General features: G+C 39.0%; 1 protein-coding gene across 10 annotated transcripts in view; it reads left to right on the top strand.

The window, feature by feature from the left end:
* Positions 1-16,168, top strand: part of esrrb (estrogen-related receptor beta) — a 50,328-nt gene that overhangs the window by 19,416 nt on the left and 14,744 nt on the right. For all 10 annotated transcript variants that reach the window (XM_046856215.1, XM_046856218.1, XM_046856221.1 and 7 more), the window contains 3 exons: positions 4,276-4,392; positions 13,471-13,581; positions 14,388-14,549. In XM_046856215.1, the coding sequence (XP_046712171.1) occupies positions 4,276-4,392; positions 13,471-13,581; positions 14,388-14,549 (390 nt within the window). The remainder of the gene's footprint in view (positions 1-4,275; positions 4,393-13,470; positions 13,582-14,387; positions 14,550-16,168) is intronic.

The raw sequence follows: 16,168 nt of genomic DNA on the forward strand, positions 1-16,168 counted from the left end.
CTCACTTTCACAGCAATCTCCTCTATTGACAAAAGATGAGTATTTTCCCTCAAGTCACATATTTAGAAACAGGCTTTTTAGCCTGCTACAGTGAGGTGCACAAAAGCTATTAAACCAAAAAAGGACCCTTGGAAGAATGAGGCATTTTAAGTGGAGTGATGGCCTAAACAATTAAAAAGAGGAGCGTTTCAAGAAAGAAAGAAAGAACGAAAGAAAGAAAATGTCAGAGACCTTTCTGCTTATTCCCCTTCTCTATGTCAAGTTGAAATTTTCTTCTCTATCTCTCCCTCTCTTTGGCTCTTTTCTTTCTCTTGGAGGGCTGCCTGTAATGGACCTAATCTTGTGCCGTTTGTCCGAGCCACAGGAGTTTTGTCAATAACAATCAGCGTTCAGAAGGAGTAATTAAGGCCGAGGCTTTTCATTAGGCCAAAGGGAGGGGGCTGTCTCCGGGGACGACCGGCACAATTAGAAACGCAGGCACGCGTCGCTGGGTAATTTCAGTGAAGGGGAAGGAAGAAGGGATAAAAAAAAAAGAGGAAAGGGAAAAAAAACTGTGGACTTTCTTCAGATTGGAAAGGGACAGTGCTGCTCTTTTGAAAGAGCGAGAGAGAGGCGGGCTAATGGCATAATAAGCAGACATGGTCCCCGACTGAAGATGGGAGGATTTTGGGAGGGGAAAAAAAAAAAGTAAAAAAGAAAAGAGAGCACTGAGGGCGACTGAGAGGATGAGTAGAAAAGAGAATGGGCAGACAAAGAGCCCTTAAAGGAAAAAACAGGGGAAGTGATGTGAATTAGACGTGATTAATTAAGTAAATAATGAGGCTGACGAGGGTTGTAAGTGTGAGCCAGCGTCCCTTTAATGAGGACAAAGCAGGAGAGGTGGCGTTTAATTTGCCTTGTCATTTTAATCAATTCCATTCAGCCTTAACGCCACTGCAAAATGGCTTTTTTACTGCCAAACATGTAATACCTTCTCCACATTCACGAGTCTTATTGAAAAATGAGTTGTCACAGCTGCAAAGGCTGCTTTTGCCTTTTTATCACCAAGACAGTATTGTTAAAACAGAGTGATCTAAAGCCTCACACTGAATAGCAGGTGATCTGCAGGCATTTAAACTCTCCAGAAGTCATACCCGAGCATATTCAATTTATACAGTGCGCTTTGTGCTTTTCTCCCCAAACATCACTCTGCCGCCTTTTATTGTAAAGCCATGATACATGTTGTGTAGCCGAACCAAGAATAAACTTTTTATTGTTCCATATTTCATGTGCTTTATCTTTTTCTACACCTTCCTGAACTCAGCCACCAGTTTTCTATAAACCCGTGTAGTTTAATACCAAGCTGAAAAAAGGTCAAAGGAAATATTATCTCTCAATAAGTTGCAGTATTTTTGTCTAATTATTGATGTAGGATGGTATCTTCTAGCATGTGTTATCACAATGAGAGAAGAATTTTTGTCATAAAGTTCAACAGAAATTTCTTTCCGTTCTTTAATTCTCTCATTCCCCCTCTTTCCTAGCTTCATTTAGCTTTCTTTTTCGGTTCACTTCATCCCAGCCCTCCTTCTCCCTACAGACAAAGACTCCACTGGCCTTACCTTTTCAACACAAAGGTGGATGGCAAATCCATCTCCTGTCACCTATTCATCCACTGTAAAGCTCCCTTGAACCTGTATGTTGAGATAGTTACATCAGTCAGAGCCAAGCCCCAAATTAACGTCATCTCTGATCACCATCCATCCACGACTTTCACCATCCTGATCCCCCCAACCACCATTGTCCCAGACACCTTGTGCACACCACCAATCAAACACTAAACATCTTCTAATTTTCAACTCACTTTGAACACGAGTATAGAATGAAAACTAAACCATATCAACTGCCCCCTCCCCCTTCTTCTGCCCAGTAATAGAGCTAGACAGTCAGCCTGTAAAAGTCAGTTTAGATTTTGATGAGAAATACCTGCCATTTTACTGTAATTTACTTACCAGCCCCTAGTCTGCCCCACACCACGCCCTGGCACAGGTCCTGAAAAGCCATAAAAGAAATTGAGACAGATAAATATTGAGAAGATAAAACTCTTTGCTTGAAATCTTTTTTTTTTTTCCACTCAAGTTATTTTTATGTTTAACAAAATAAAACTTAATATGAAACCAGATCAACTGAAAATGCTGGAGATTTAAAAAAAAAAAAAAAACCCCAAAAAAATCTCTGTATTTATATTTACCTCTTTTTTTTTTCTCTCTCTGTTGTTTCTGGAACTTTAGCTATAGACAGGTATTTAGTAACACGAGCTTCTACTTCTTTTTTTAACCCTTTAGAAAACATATCAATGCGTATCACTTTGGGTATAAATGCATGGCCATTATATTTGAATGGATTCCTGTATTTTAGCATAGCTGTCTGTAGTTGGTGAGTACAAGGGTGTAACATGTAAATTAGAGCAAGCTGGACATCCGAAGGGACTCACAGGACTTCCTGCTGTGCTGATGATAAATTTTGCCATTCAGGCAGCCAGGATACAGGCTCCATTTACCAACAGTGAAACATTAGATGCATTTAACAATACCACATTGTAAAACAATAGAAAATGCAATTTTTCATGCAACATTCCTTTCTGGTGTTGCAGAAAGAATCCTTCAAGGCCACAAAGAGTTAAAGTGACTTTGAACCTTTCATTTCACTTAAATAATGTCGGTGGACTAATCAAAGACTGTATAGTATAGAAAAGAATCCACTGGATTAAGCCATTCTCCCGAAACTGCAAATGAAAAACCACCCCGATGTGTTGAGCATCTACCAATCCTCAGTTATCCAAGAAGCACATCGGAAATCTATTTGATTAAAACTGTTTTGTTTTTCACATCCACAAAAGGGAAAACAGGAAGAGGAGCAATCCGACTTCATCACACTCATTTTCACACCTTTATTTACTCCAAACCCAAAGAGATCTGTGGCATTTGCATACTGATTTGTATAACCCAGATAAGAGGTGGAATTTCTAATTATTTAATATATCTAGGGACCTTCCACTTGATCTGTGCAATAATGTGTTAACATAATTGCCCAAGTTGGGAATGGAAATAGAGGGAAGCAGAGGAACCGATGGTACGGTATAGTAATAGTTTTTCTACTTGTAAAAATAGAGCCAAAGCTTTAGGAATTAAATGTGTATGTGGTGCTGTCAACTGTGTATATCATGTTGCATCTTGTAAAGTTTGTATTTTTGAAATCCAAATAGCGAATTGAACAAGTTATGGAAATTCGTGAAGTGCATGAGGATTTTTGTGCAGGTTTTGAATGTAACATTTAGACTTAATCAAATAGAAACCCAATTTACATGATGACCATAAGCAGTATGTGTGTGTATATATGTGTATCTTTTTTTAATAATATTCAGAACCTGTCCATGCTAAACCGGTGTGGTATTGGCATTCACAGTGGACTTTTATTCTGCATTCAGAGCTCTCTCATGCCATTACCCATACACATCCTAATTGAAATGCCTCCCTCTAGTTAAATGTACCTACATGGACACACGTAGAATGGGGTCGTATATCAAGCACTCTGGCTATTGTTAGCTGTACAATACAGCAAAAACAGCTCTTTATTGTGTACCAATGAAACCCCTATTCATGTGTATCAAGCGCTGAAGTGCTTGACTTGAATAATGCATCAGTGCAGTAGACACACTATATGTAAATGGGGGTGGGGGGCCAGGTTCCGATTTGGTAAAATGCTAAGAGTGGTCTGGTTTGGAAAGTGATTTGCTAATCACAAAGATATTTAAATAACAATAAAAACGTTCGTCAATACAGTGTATAAAAATATCATTTTTTAAATGTATTTTTGATGGTGAAGTACAACCAACTCTTGTTTTTTCTGTTTTTAATTTGTTTCAAATCGAAGTTGTCCAGTAAAGGACATCTGTGGTAGGTCAGTGTGGTGCAATAGGTTCTTGCGTGTCATATGATTTGGCCTTTTTGCTTACCGCCATGTTCTTTTCTATGCCTTCTGTCATCTCTTATGACCAAATCAATTTATTGAAGAGAATAAGAGATCATTCTACAGATTTATGAATGAATTATGAATGATGAACAATATCTGACCTGATGAATATATTGATGTAATGTCTGAATAGATACATCTCAGGGCCCTATTGTGCAATACATATCCCAGGAACTGTTCTGCTTTAAGCTTGTATTTATGTGTTCTCTAAGAAAAGCATGTATTAGGCAACAGTGCTAATATTCCTTTATCTCGTTTTCTGCTCAGGTAACATAGAGTACAGCTGTCCAGCCACCAACGAGTGTGAGATCACGAAGCGAAGACGCAAGTCCTGTCAAGCCTGTCGATTTATGAAGTGTCTGAAAGTCGGCATGCTAAAAGAAGGTAATGAGCTTCTTAGACATTTCTAACTGGAAATCATGTTCTAGTTTTTTTTCCCTGTCCATCTAACAGACATTTCCCTGATTACCTCACGTGCAGGCTCCATGAATTGTATGTTTTATTCCATTTACATCGGCATCACTAAAAGTGTATCAAATGACTAAACATACTTGCATACCATTTTGGAATTCCAAATCGGAGTAATCTCTACACTAGGATGCTATTTTTGTTGCCGTTCTGACATAAAATGAAGCTTAAAGTTATCCCTTTTGGCAGCTTAACCTACTCTGTGATACTGTGGCAGGTACCTTAGTGTTTTAATTTTCTCTTAATAATACAGTATTCTGGCATTTAAAACAGCTGTTATGAGAGTTCTTTTGCCAGCACTCTACAAGACACAGTTCTGATGCTGATGTAAGAAAATGTAGTTGCTGATTTGCCAATGGGCTAATGCCAGTTCAGAATAGGGTTTAAGGGCCCTGTTGGCATGGCCCAGCTGTCCACCCTCTATGTCCCAGCCACAGAGCAGTAAATAATGCCTGTTGGACAGAGAGACAGAAATATGCTGAATAGGTCGATCTTTGCATCTGACTAATAGAAGTGTAACAGTATTCCGACTGGAAGGTCTTCGCCACGGTCCCTGAGCACACACTCCAGCCGCTCTCAGCTCTCCCCAGCATATTGATCTGCTAAATGTTTTCCGAACATCTCAGCTCCCTTCCTGTGGATGCTTTTTTAAAGTCTTGCCACTTGGGAATTCAGTGACAATTAAACATGCTGGTCATGGGTTTTATTTTTTTCTTCAATCTTGGACAGGTTTCTTTCTTCCTACTGTTCAGCTCTCTGGAGGGCCCATGTTTTCTAGTTTGTCTCTGCCTGACCAGCAACATGTCTTGTTATTATTGTTGTTATTATTATTTTTGTTAGTAAAGTGGAATTCCTTTTGAATGAAAAACAGAAGTGGGCATTAGTCCAGAGATCAAATGCTAGTTCAGTAACATACTTTGCATATTTATGTTTTATGGAATGCAAGAGGAATGTAATATAATGCGCTTTTTAAAACGGCCAGATATTTTTATATAGTATCTGTAGGCGATATTGCATGCATACATTGAGAACTGGTGAATAGAATATCCGTTTTGGTGGTGTAATACACCCAATCCATCCATTTAGTGTCTGTAAATGGCTCTTCCTCAAAGCAGCAGAGTGCAATCTATATGGACCTAAGTGAGGTAACGAAATCTCTCAACTGCATGTTGAGATAGAGGGAGGGAGAGCAAGAGAGGGCAAGAGAGAGAGAGAGAATGAGGGAGTAATCGCATTACTAGCTGATGAAAAATTAATGGAAATATATTATCTAGAGGAATAAGAGACTAGAAAATAGGGAAAGATGGTCATAAATGAATCACCAGTGTCAGTGCAAAAAAATGAAGCTTAGCTTAAACAAGAGCCAGTCGACTACATGGTCATAGTCATGTAGAGCACATGGCAACCGGTCTGTATAATATGATATACATTAAGTATACATTTCTCTCGGCCGATGCCTTTGTAGCAGATAATGCGCTGAGAGTATATCATAAAGAATTCAAATCATTCCCGAAATTATGGTTGAATAAGTGATTTTGAAATTGTATTTTTTGATTACATTCCTTCTTTTCCTTAAATTTAACATTTGTTATTTTGAATTGGTGGTTTCTTTTTGCCTACGAATGAAAGCGTGCACAAATGTATGATATTAACCTACTTCATCTCTGTTGTTTAGACTATTTTTTGCTCGTGGGATATTTCTCAATAAGAGGAGTCTTTAAATGCACCCCACACAGTTCTCAGAATAGTTTATTGCTCACAGGACCTAGATGTCTAAATGTGTCTGATAATACCACATGAGCTAATAGAAGCTTTTTAGTTGGGTGATTTATTCAGGATAGATTCTGTGCCAGAGAACAGTGCCATGTGGAGTACATAGCACACCTTTCTCTAATTTTCCTCTAGTCCTCCATTATTTAGAAAAGGTCGTATCTCTCGTCCTTACTCATTTTGTTGCAGATAGCTACATCCTCCTTCAATGTGACTCGACGTCTGTCCTCAGCATACCCCTTATTACTTATGAACAAGTAACTTGTAGCACTTAACACGAAGCTCTTAAGCTCCATCCATGTCAGTGCCAAGTGAGCCTGCATGTACCCACACTCTCACCTTCACCTATAATTTCCAAACACTATCAAAATAAGTAAATACATTTTGCAAATGAATATGAAGACGTGAAAGGCATCTTGCTGTGCATTTGGTATCTCTCCTCAACGCAAGGTCGTGCGTCTGTCTTCCTGCCTACTCTACGTGAGCGCGAAATCAATCAGGCATTTCAAGGAGACAAGAACAAAACAGAGACCCGTGTCCATCTCTCTGAAACTCTTCCTGTCGCTTGGTAACTGCTGAGGAGAAGACTGCCCCCAGTCTGGGCTTTATCAGTAGGTCAGAAGTGGAAAGGTCATGCAGTGAATGGATACCATAAAGCCTTATTATAAGTATGCAGCTTGTAGAAAATGCATCCTAGATCATAATTTTCAATGGTAAATAATTGTTCTTGCACTTTCTTCATGCTTGAGCTACCAGGGACCATCATTGGCTCAAACAAATGTAAATTTCAGAAAGAGTCCAAGTTTACATTTATCACTTATTTTTCTGCATTAAATTGTTAAACATCCAGTCATTTTCAAAACAGAAAATAGTCATGTAATCATATGATGTAACACAATTTGGTTGTGTTTTGGTGTGTGGTCAGACAGTGTAATGTTCTTAGAGATATGCAACAAAAGTCGGTCTGAAGCTCCAGTGAAATCGCTTCATTTCCTCCCGTCTGTATAAAAGAGGAAGTGATCAATAGATCTACTCAAATGTCAAGGACTACGTTTTTCTTTCCTCTGATCAATGGAAGAGGATCAGAGCTGAGATGATAGGAAAAGATTCTATTGAGAGATTACACTGATGTGATCCAATGGCTACAGTGCCTTAACAGACTAGCAGATCCATATATGTCTCTGATCCATACATGGAGTGTGAAATGTAGAGAAGAAATGCTGAACATGTCAAAAATAAATAAATAAGGCAGCTGAAATGCATGGTTAGGTTGAATTTAGTAAAACATGTACTGGCAAGTAAATCCTAGACAGAACCCAAACTGAGTACACAGAATAACAGCTACAATTAAGTGATGCACATAGAGAGGTTAATGAAGCTAAGCTCTGATGTGGACAGTCTTCCCCAGCCACATGGTGACCCATGGTTAAGAAACAGACAGGTCTGTTTGATGATCTCAGAGAAACACTGACACCAGAGTAGCGTCCTGAATGTCTGTGGCTAGTGCTTACTATGGCTCCCCAATACCGCAGACCAACCTCCCAGGACACAGATACTAGATGCAATAGCTATTCCAAGCGTGAAAGATGATGTACGCTGGAGAATCCTCAGCGTCCAGTGTACTTAGGAGGTCTGCAAAGAGGGCTTGCCTCATCCAGTGGTTCAGGAATGACAAGCTAAAATTAAAACTACAGTATATAATAGCATTCATACTCTAACAGGATTAATTAGTGCATTTGGTTCATCATCAACTCAGTCCTTAGTAAGATTAGCACGGGTCTATAATTTGCAGTTTTTCCGGTGGTAGTTAGACCTACAGATGGTAAACTGTCAGCAGATGTAACCACTTGTCCATCACAAGAGCATTGATTTGACAAGCACAGTAAATATAAACACACTGGTGGACTTAACTGACTTCTGATTTAAATATCTGGATGGTTCAGAAATATGGCTGAAGTAAACCTTTTTCTAGGTTGTGTGAATGGCTGTGGAATGCACTTAAGTAAAGAGGGCCTTATGTACCATTTAGAGGGGTACTGATGGAAGGTGCTATACTGAAGCCCATAACAAAGCCTAGCAGGTGTTGTTCATTTTGATGACTTTTTTTTTTTAACATTGTATGTCTTGTCCAAAACTACACTGCTTACACCTTTAGTCCATTTATCACTACTTCAATAGACTTACCACGTATTGTGGAACAAGAACATTTTTCTTCAGTAGACAACACAGTTATTGTCTGCTATGTTGGATATGTTCTTCTAGCATAGAGGAATGGACAGTAAGCATTTTTAAAATCGCAACATGCATAAGGGTAAAAATGCCTCCATGACCTTTTTCTTGTAATCCACAGGCTTTCTTTATCATGGACCTTCTATTCATATTTGTATTTAGGTATGTTTTAAAATTATTACTCTTCATTCAAATGAATGTGTTTGTATTCAGTGGCATCCCTGGATCAGACTGAAATTGCATTTTTTAATTACCCAAATTGTGCCAGTATGTACTTTATTAAGATTGGCTGATTTTTGTGAAAAAGCTTTCCAGTACCTTCAGCAGTTTATTCCCACAATGTAAAGAGGTGTATGAGTCTGTCAACTCACTGGCTGCCAGGTCCCCTGAAGTTGGCCAGTGTTTTTAAGCCGAGCAGGTGAGAGGATTACAGCAGGCGATAACACATGTTTTCCACCAGAGAGGATTGGGAGGGAGCGGGTTGGGCATCCCACTTCTTCATGAGGCCTTAAATGTTGTATATTATCTCTACTGGAAGACAGACATATGAATGACTGCTCAACCACAACTAAAGCAGCCCTGCATGGTTCGCATACATTCATGCATGCCATAGAGAGGCAAAATACAGGCACTCTTAAATTCAATGGAGAATAATCAAGGAACATAAGCAGAAATTCAGAGAGCAGCAAAATTGTGCTGTGTGGTGAAAGCCATTCTTCCAAATGGTGCGATTGTGGTTTTGCGGTTCTTATTAGCGCATGCCTTTGAGGGTCACTAAGCCACAGGGTGTCAGTTTTCTTAGTTTGGGATTCAAATGAGTGCTAAAGAGTGTCTAAAAGTTTTCAATGGGTATTTCGGGCCACCAGCAGCCCATGACCTTATTCACCTAACTGGTGGTTGGTTCATCATCTGTGTTTGTTGCCGTGATCTTTGCAGTTTTAAAATGTCGGTGTCATTCCGATCCTAATTTAAAACAGTAAAAACATTTTATTTATGCATTGAAAATTAACAAAAATGCATTGGAATAATCATCTGAATGAGAATGACTGTGAATTTGCACATGTATCTTAGTTTGTGATTCTGAGAGATTCCTATTATAAGGTTGCTAACTTGCAAGAAGACTGTGTGGTCTCCAGTCAGAATCGTATTGCGTGCTGATTGTTAACCAGACCTGGTAGATGTAATGGCAATGATTTATTCTAGATAATAAAGTTTACATAAACATCTAAATGACTTTTGGAAGAACCCACTTCCAGTTTAACCTACTAGAGTGGGGGGACCCTCCTTCATCTTACATCTTTCAGGATTCCGTGGTTACTCTTTTAGCCTGTCAGTTTGTCTGTTACCTCTAGTTCCTTCTCATCATCACTCATGAGAATGAATGCCATGACATGCTTGCAAGGCATCAGGAGCTGCCAGTCAGGGGTTGTGTGAAATAGTGCTGACGAGGGGTAAAGGCGGCAACCATGAAAGGCAGGGTTTGTTTGGCCCTGGGACATGGCCCTGTGCTTTTCCCAGCTAAAAACAAGTCCGCCTAAGCTCCTCTTGGCACTACCAACCATCCCAGCCATGCTGACACTTTCCCCTCTCCCAAGGGACAGGCACCCAGAACAGGTGATAGATCCAAAAATAAGGTTTCCTACCAACCCTCACTGGCCTTCTCGGACCGGCCCACACAAAGTGAGTAGGGACAGGCCCTTTTGTAGGGGCTGTGCTTGGTGAGGGATTATTATTGTTTTTGTAAGAAAGAGGAGCCTGGGGTCAGCTGGCCCTTGTCCGGCCCCAAGCACGGGGATAATCCCCATGCAAATGCCAAACGCTTTGGCCCTGAGCCCTTCTTCTCTTCATTGGCACCCCGCTCGCTTTGAAGAACTGACACCCAAAAGCCAAACGCTATCTGCTCTCCACCAGCAGCAGCCATCAGAGCTGTACAACACACACTCACACACGTATACATGTACGTGCTTGTTGATTAAGCTTACAGTTGCTATGTCTGTAGTATGAAGCAATGCTAGAAGAACAAGAAAAGAGTGTGACATGCTCAGTTCCTCATTTGCATTTCAGCATGTCATCAGTGACCTGGCTGTCTTCACTTGTTTTAGGTTGTGATAGCTAATGGGAATTGGCTAAAGTCACATTATGACATTGCAATTGTTATCATTGGTGTCAAGAGGGTTCACCTCATCACTTCCTCTACAATGCTCTTGAATGACAACTTTCCAAATTTGTCTTTCTGACATTTTTTCCCCCTTCTTTTAAAAGTGATTTTGGAGAAACAAGTCTTGAGAAAGAAGAGCATAAACTTGGTATGCAATATTATCAACTTATATGAATCATTAATTATTGCCACTCATATTAATCATTAAGTATAGCCACTTATGATTGTATACAAAGCTTACCTGTTTTCAATTATATCAATGAATTCAGTCTTTCACTCAATTCACTCAAAATGGTATATTGGCAGTCAAGTGGTCAGCTGCGTTTACCTTCTATCACTTCAAAGAAGTATCAGTGAGATCACAATACTCCTATGATACGCCACTAATTTTCCATTAGAGAACTCCATATCCTTTCTCTCTGCCTTTTACTCACTCTCTCACCCTGACCCTGTCTGAGTGTAAGAGAGACTGGCTAGTGCCAAGCTTTAATTCCTGTCAGCATCTGTTAATTATGGCGGGCACTGTTCTAATTAAAACAGATACCCATGTACCTCAGAATGTTCACACCGGCTTTTCCATGGCTGACACTAACATGTGACATAGAGATGAGCATGGGATGTTTCAGAGCACTGGACTCACACTGGGCCACATGCTCAACAAGACCTTCCAGGGAACAGTAGGAAAACATACCATGTGTAAAATATGTTCCTTCAGTGCTCTGACCGATTAAATTTAGATTTGATACATGCAATTTATTTATGTTGTGTATGAATGCTTACGGTTTGCATTTATTATAGCCTGATCATAATCTGTTGTATGTTAGATGTCATTAATAGTGTAATTATCTACTTTGTAAATTGTAATTTACTCTTTGATCTTTGCTGCAATGCTCATCTTCATGATTATCATAGTGAAATTAAACTTTTAGTTAGAAGAAATGAGATTTTTACTGCGATTTAGCAACCGTCAAATGATTTCCCAATGTTTGCTATGAAGGGAGGTACCATAGGGACCAGTGGGTAATTAGGTTAGTGGGTTGTCAGTGTCAGGAAATTGAAAGACAATCCTAATCAGATTTCTGTTTCTAGGGAATCAAATAATTTATATAAGTAGGAGAAATCAGCTCGTTCGTCTGGTAAAACAATAATGCAGTTTGTTTCAGCTGTCCTTTGTTGTGTATGTGATTATTTTAAGTGAAACCGTCTCTCAAAAGGAAATTAAATGAATGATGAATATCAGGCCACATTGGAAAATGTCTAGGATGCGATTTTACAGGGACTATAAATATTCTGGAGAACAAAGAGTTGTTTGAGCTAGTCAATCTTTTTTCTACATTGAAAAAAAAAAACTCTCCAGAGGGTTAACTGTACACCATGCACCTCGCTATTTCGATGTGGATTTCCATGGTAGTGTAATCACAGAGTCAAACATTTTATCTGCTTTTCCTCTCACTCACTTTCCTTCAGCTCTATTTTTTCCCCACCCGTCCTCATGCGAGGTCATTCTCTCAAATCTCGTGCTTATTGTGTTGATTTTTTTCCCAAGCCATTGGCAGGATGACATTAGCATAATTTTCAGTAGTAACACTCCAGTCTCATTTCCCATAGCTCTGGGATTCTAATATGATGAAATCATTTAGCAAGCGCTCCCCCATTCGACAGCTCAAGTAGTTGGACACGCTTTAAAGCCAGCGAGCTTCAAAGTGTGCTTTAAACTCATGAGAACATTACAGTGTGTTTATTTTCATCCAAAGCGTCCGTAATTTCAACTTTCAGGTACATAATTCATCTGTAATGAATAGAACTGATTTTGTAACAGTATGCGTTTATGTGAACGGCAAAGATATGGATTTGCATGGTGTGAAATATAAAAATGTATTAACATTCTTATCAAATAATTGACTAATAAATAACAGATGTTGTGATGAGCATTGTGGCATTTACTGCACTACATTAGCTCTGAAGTGACTCCAGTCGGGTAGCAGGGGAAATGCACTGATAAGCTTCTACACTCATCCTGCTAGAGTTAGTTAAATAAAACCAGGTTGATTTATTGGACCGTGTGTGTGTGTGTGTCTGTGTGTGTGTGTGTACACACGACAGCATAGTAAGGTGTGCTTGGGTGTATAGGTGCTGGCCAAGCTGTGTGTGTGTATATGAAATGAGTAAGTGTCTCAACTCCGTGGTTAGCATGCTCAGTGGCTCTGCAGAAAAGCTAAATAATTAGAAGGCCGGTCTGTGAGATCATTGACCTTTGTTTAAATATTCATGTGTTTGTTGTGCAGTGGACAGTGGAGCAGAAGCAGCAGACTGCTCTCACATATGGAGCACTGCCACTCCTGTGACACACTCCAGCAAAACAAGCACCAGCCTGCCTCTGCACACTGTCCTCTGTCTCTCTGTCTCTCTCTCTCTCTCTCTCTCTCTCTCTCTCTCTCTCTTCACCTGTCACACACGAGTCAGGGTATGTTTGCGTGTGTTTGTTGTACTTCTGCTTTCCCTGTCTTTCTTTGGTTTTAAGTGACCGTTAAGGAGATGGAATGATTTATTTACACTCTGATCGTGTTACCTAAGAGGATTTTAAGTGTGCATGCATGTGTGTGGGTGGGATGTGTGCTGGATTCCCAAACTGTTGCATCACATCAACTTGTTTCCTATTTTTTTTCAAATAGGATTGAAATGAAGTAGTTTTAGATTAAATTGTCAATTTGATATGAATTAATTCATGCATTTGGTCTCAAATAAAACATTTGATTGTGCATACAATTTTCTGCATAGGTTACGTTATACTGTACGTTATATAAACATATAAACCCGGCTGTTCTATGCTTATCCAGGTGTTCGTCTAGATCGGGTCCGAGGAGGCAGACAAAAGTATAAAAGGAGGATTGACGCAGAGAACAGCGCCTACCTGGGCCTCACTCTTCCACCTCCAGCAAAGAAACCATGTAAGATTTCTCTAACATGCAATATCTCTCTCTCTCTCTCTCTCTCTCTCTCTCTCTCTCTCTCTCTCTCTATCTCTTAATCTTAATCATTGAGGATATTTAACACTGTCCTTTTCTTTTAAGGACATTCACTCTTTTTTTGTTAGTTTTGCAAAGTGCTGAATAAATGTACACACAGCAGATTTTCATTCGAATGAAGAATAAATGCAAATGTTTCATATACAAACAGTTCACACTGAAAAAAATCCATTACAGAGACCTGAAAAACAGACTTTTTTTCACAACAGCACAATTTGGACATGGAAGTAGGTATTTTTCTGTTTGACTGCCTCTTTTTCATCAGGGAAAGCTCACAGACCCGAACATTGTTCCATATTTACAAGTCTCCTGAATCAATACTCCTGTTACTGGGTTGTTGTTTTTTTTGTGTGGGTTTTTTTTTTTTTTTTTTCTTTTCATTCTTTTTCAGCTGCCTGGATTGGATTTAAACTAATGACCTGTTCTACAGAGTAGAATTGAAATCCTCACACTAATATTATATGACCGTGATATTTTTATTATAATAAATAAATTAACTAACCCTAACCCTAAAGTTAATATTTCAATTCACCAATGGCATAATTACCAACTAACACACACGATGGCAGTATAGTTCATAAAATATCCAGATACGTGATCATGTGTTGAAGTGCTCTTTCATAAAAGGTGATTATGTATCCTTACTTTTTGTTCCTTTAAGGATTGTTCTAAATTAAAAGCTAATCAGAATATACATCTGTGTCTCTTGTTCTACTCTTCTTTCTCAGTGACAAAGATTGTGTCTCACCTGCTGGTAGCAGAGCCAGAGAAGATCTATGCCATGCCAGATCCCACCATGCCCGAGAGTGACATCAAGGCACTGACCACGCTGTGTGACCTCGCAGACCGCGAGCTGGTTGTTATCATCGGCTGGGCCAAGCATATTCCAGGTGAGTTCGCATTAGATGTGTTTCTTGCAGAGAAATACTCTGCTTAGATTTTAACTGATAGATTGATGAGAATGACCATTGCTGATAAAAAAAATTTGTCATTACTGCCATGCCATGTATTCTCAAACATGTTTATTTAAGTCATGGCATGGAATCTAAATGGATGGTGCAAAAATCCTGCATCCTGTCTTGGAAAAGTGGACGTATATTCATCTAACGTTTTTTGATGCACCGTGGTACACTCCTTACCACCAGACAGTACACTTCAAGCCTGCCTGACATTATACATTTTTTTATTTAAAATGTAGGCAATACAGTTGAAAATTCCATGGGCATATAAGCAATTTCTCTGGGAATCAAGTTTGTTGCAAAATTGGTTCACTAGATTACTGAGTTTAGATTTTATTGAGGTTGGTTTAAAGAATATTTATTGTCGGTCTCGCCATATACAAGTATACACTATGAAAAAAAAAGTTCTCCGTGGCATTGGTGTGACATTACAGTGGTTACAGACAGAAATGTTTCTAACCGACAACATGTACTGCAACAATTCAAGTCAAGTCAAGTTTATTTCTATAGCGCTTTTCACAACAGACATTGTCTCAAAGCAGCTTTACAAAAATCAACAGTTAAGGTGAATGGTGTGCATTTATCCCTGATGAGCAGCCATGGTGACTGTGGCAAGGAAAAACTCCCTAAGATGTTATGAGAAAGAAACCGTGAGAGGACCAGACTCAAAAGGGGAACCCATCCTCATTTGGGTGACATCAAAAGTTTGATCATAAAACTTTCAACAATACAGAACACTGGAGAGTGAGAACTAACATGAGTACTGGAGTATAAGATAATAAGTAATGTTCTTTCTACAGTCTTCTACAGTCTTTATGGTTATAAAACTAGGAGCTACTGAGCAACTCATAAAATAGCTCAACATTTGTGATCATCACAGATCCAGCAACAGCTTCTCCATGCCAGAGCCTTTAAACACTCCAGGAGGTCCAATGTCAAACTCCACACATGTAGTGGGATCCAATTGAGAAAGACAATGTGGTAGTACAGTAGACAAAAGTAACAGTATATCCAAAAAACTGGACAAATACAATAAATACAGAAAAAAATTGTAGGATGCAGGAAATATAATACAACCACACAATATGTGGGGTATAATCACCACTAGCATATTTTGCTTTTATTAAAGTTTCTTGTCTAACTGCCAAGAATGATAGAAGGAATAAGTGTTCAAATGCATATGCACAGTTCTACATGAAGATGGTACCACTTTGGGATCTGTCAATGTAAAAAAAAAAAAAAAAAAAAAAAGCATTTCATCACTGAATGTTACAGAATGTTGTAGATGTTACATCAAAGGGTAGGTTTGGTGACATTGTGTATTTTTAATCTCACCAGCAACACCATGTGAACAAAGACTGGCAGCTATAAGGGCTGAGGAATTAGTGTAAAGGCATCTAACATGGTGTCTGGTATCTTCCACTTATTCTAGCTACATATTTTTAAATAGACTGTAAGCACTGCCTCATCCAGACTAAAATCAATTTTTTTGTTATTTAATGAAGGAAAAGAAAGATACTTTAAGGTAATGTAGGTTTTAATCATGCCAT

The sequence above is a fragment of the Silurus meridionalis genome, chromosome 8 (assembly GCF_014805685.1).
Source record: "Silurus meridionalis isolate SWU-2019-XX chromosome 8, ASM1480568v1, whole genome shotgun sequence".
NCBI classification, from domain to species: domain Eukaryota; kingdom Metazoa; phylum Chordata; class Actinopteri; order Siluriformes; family Siluridae; genus Silurus; species Silurus meridionalis.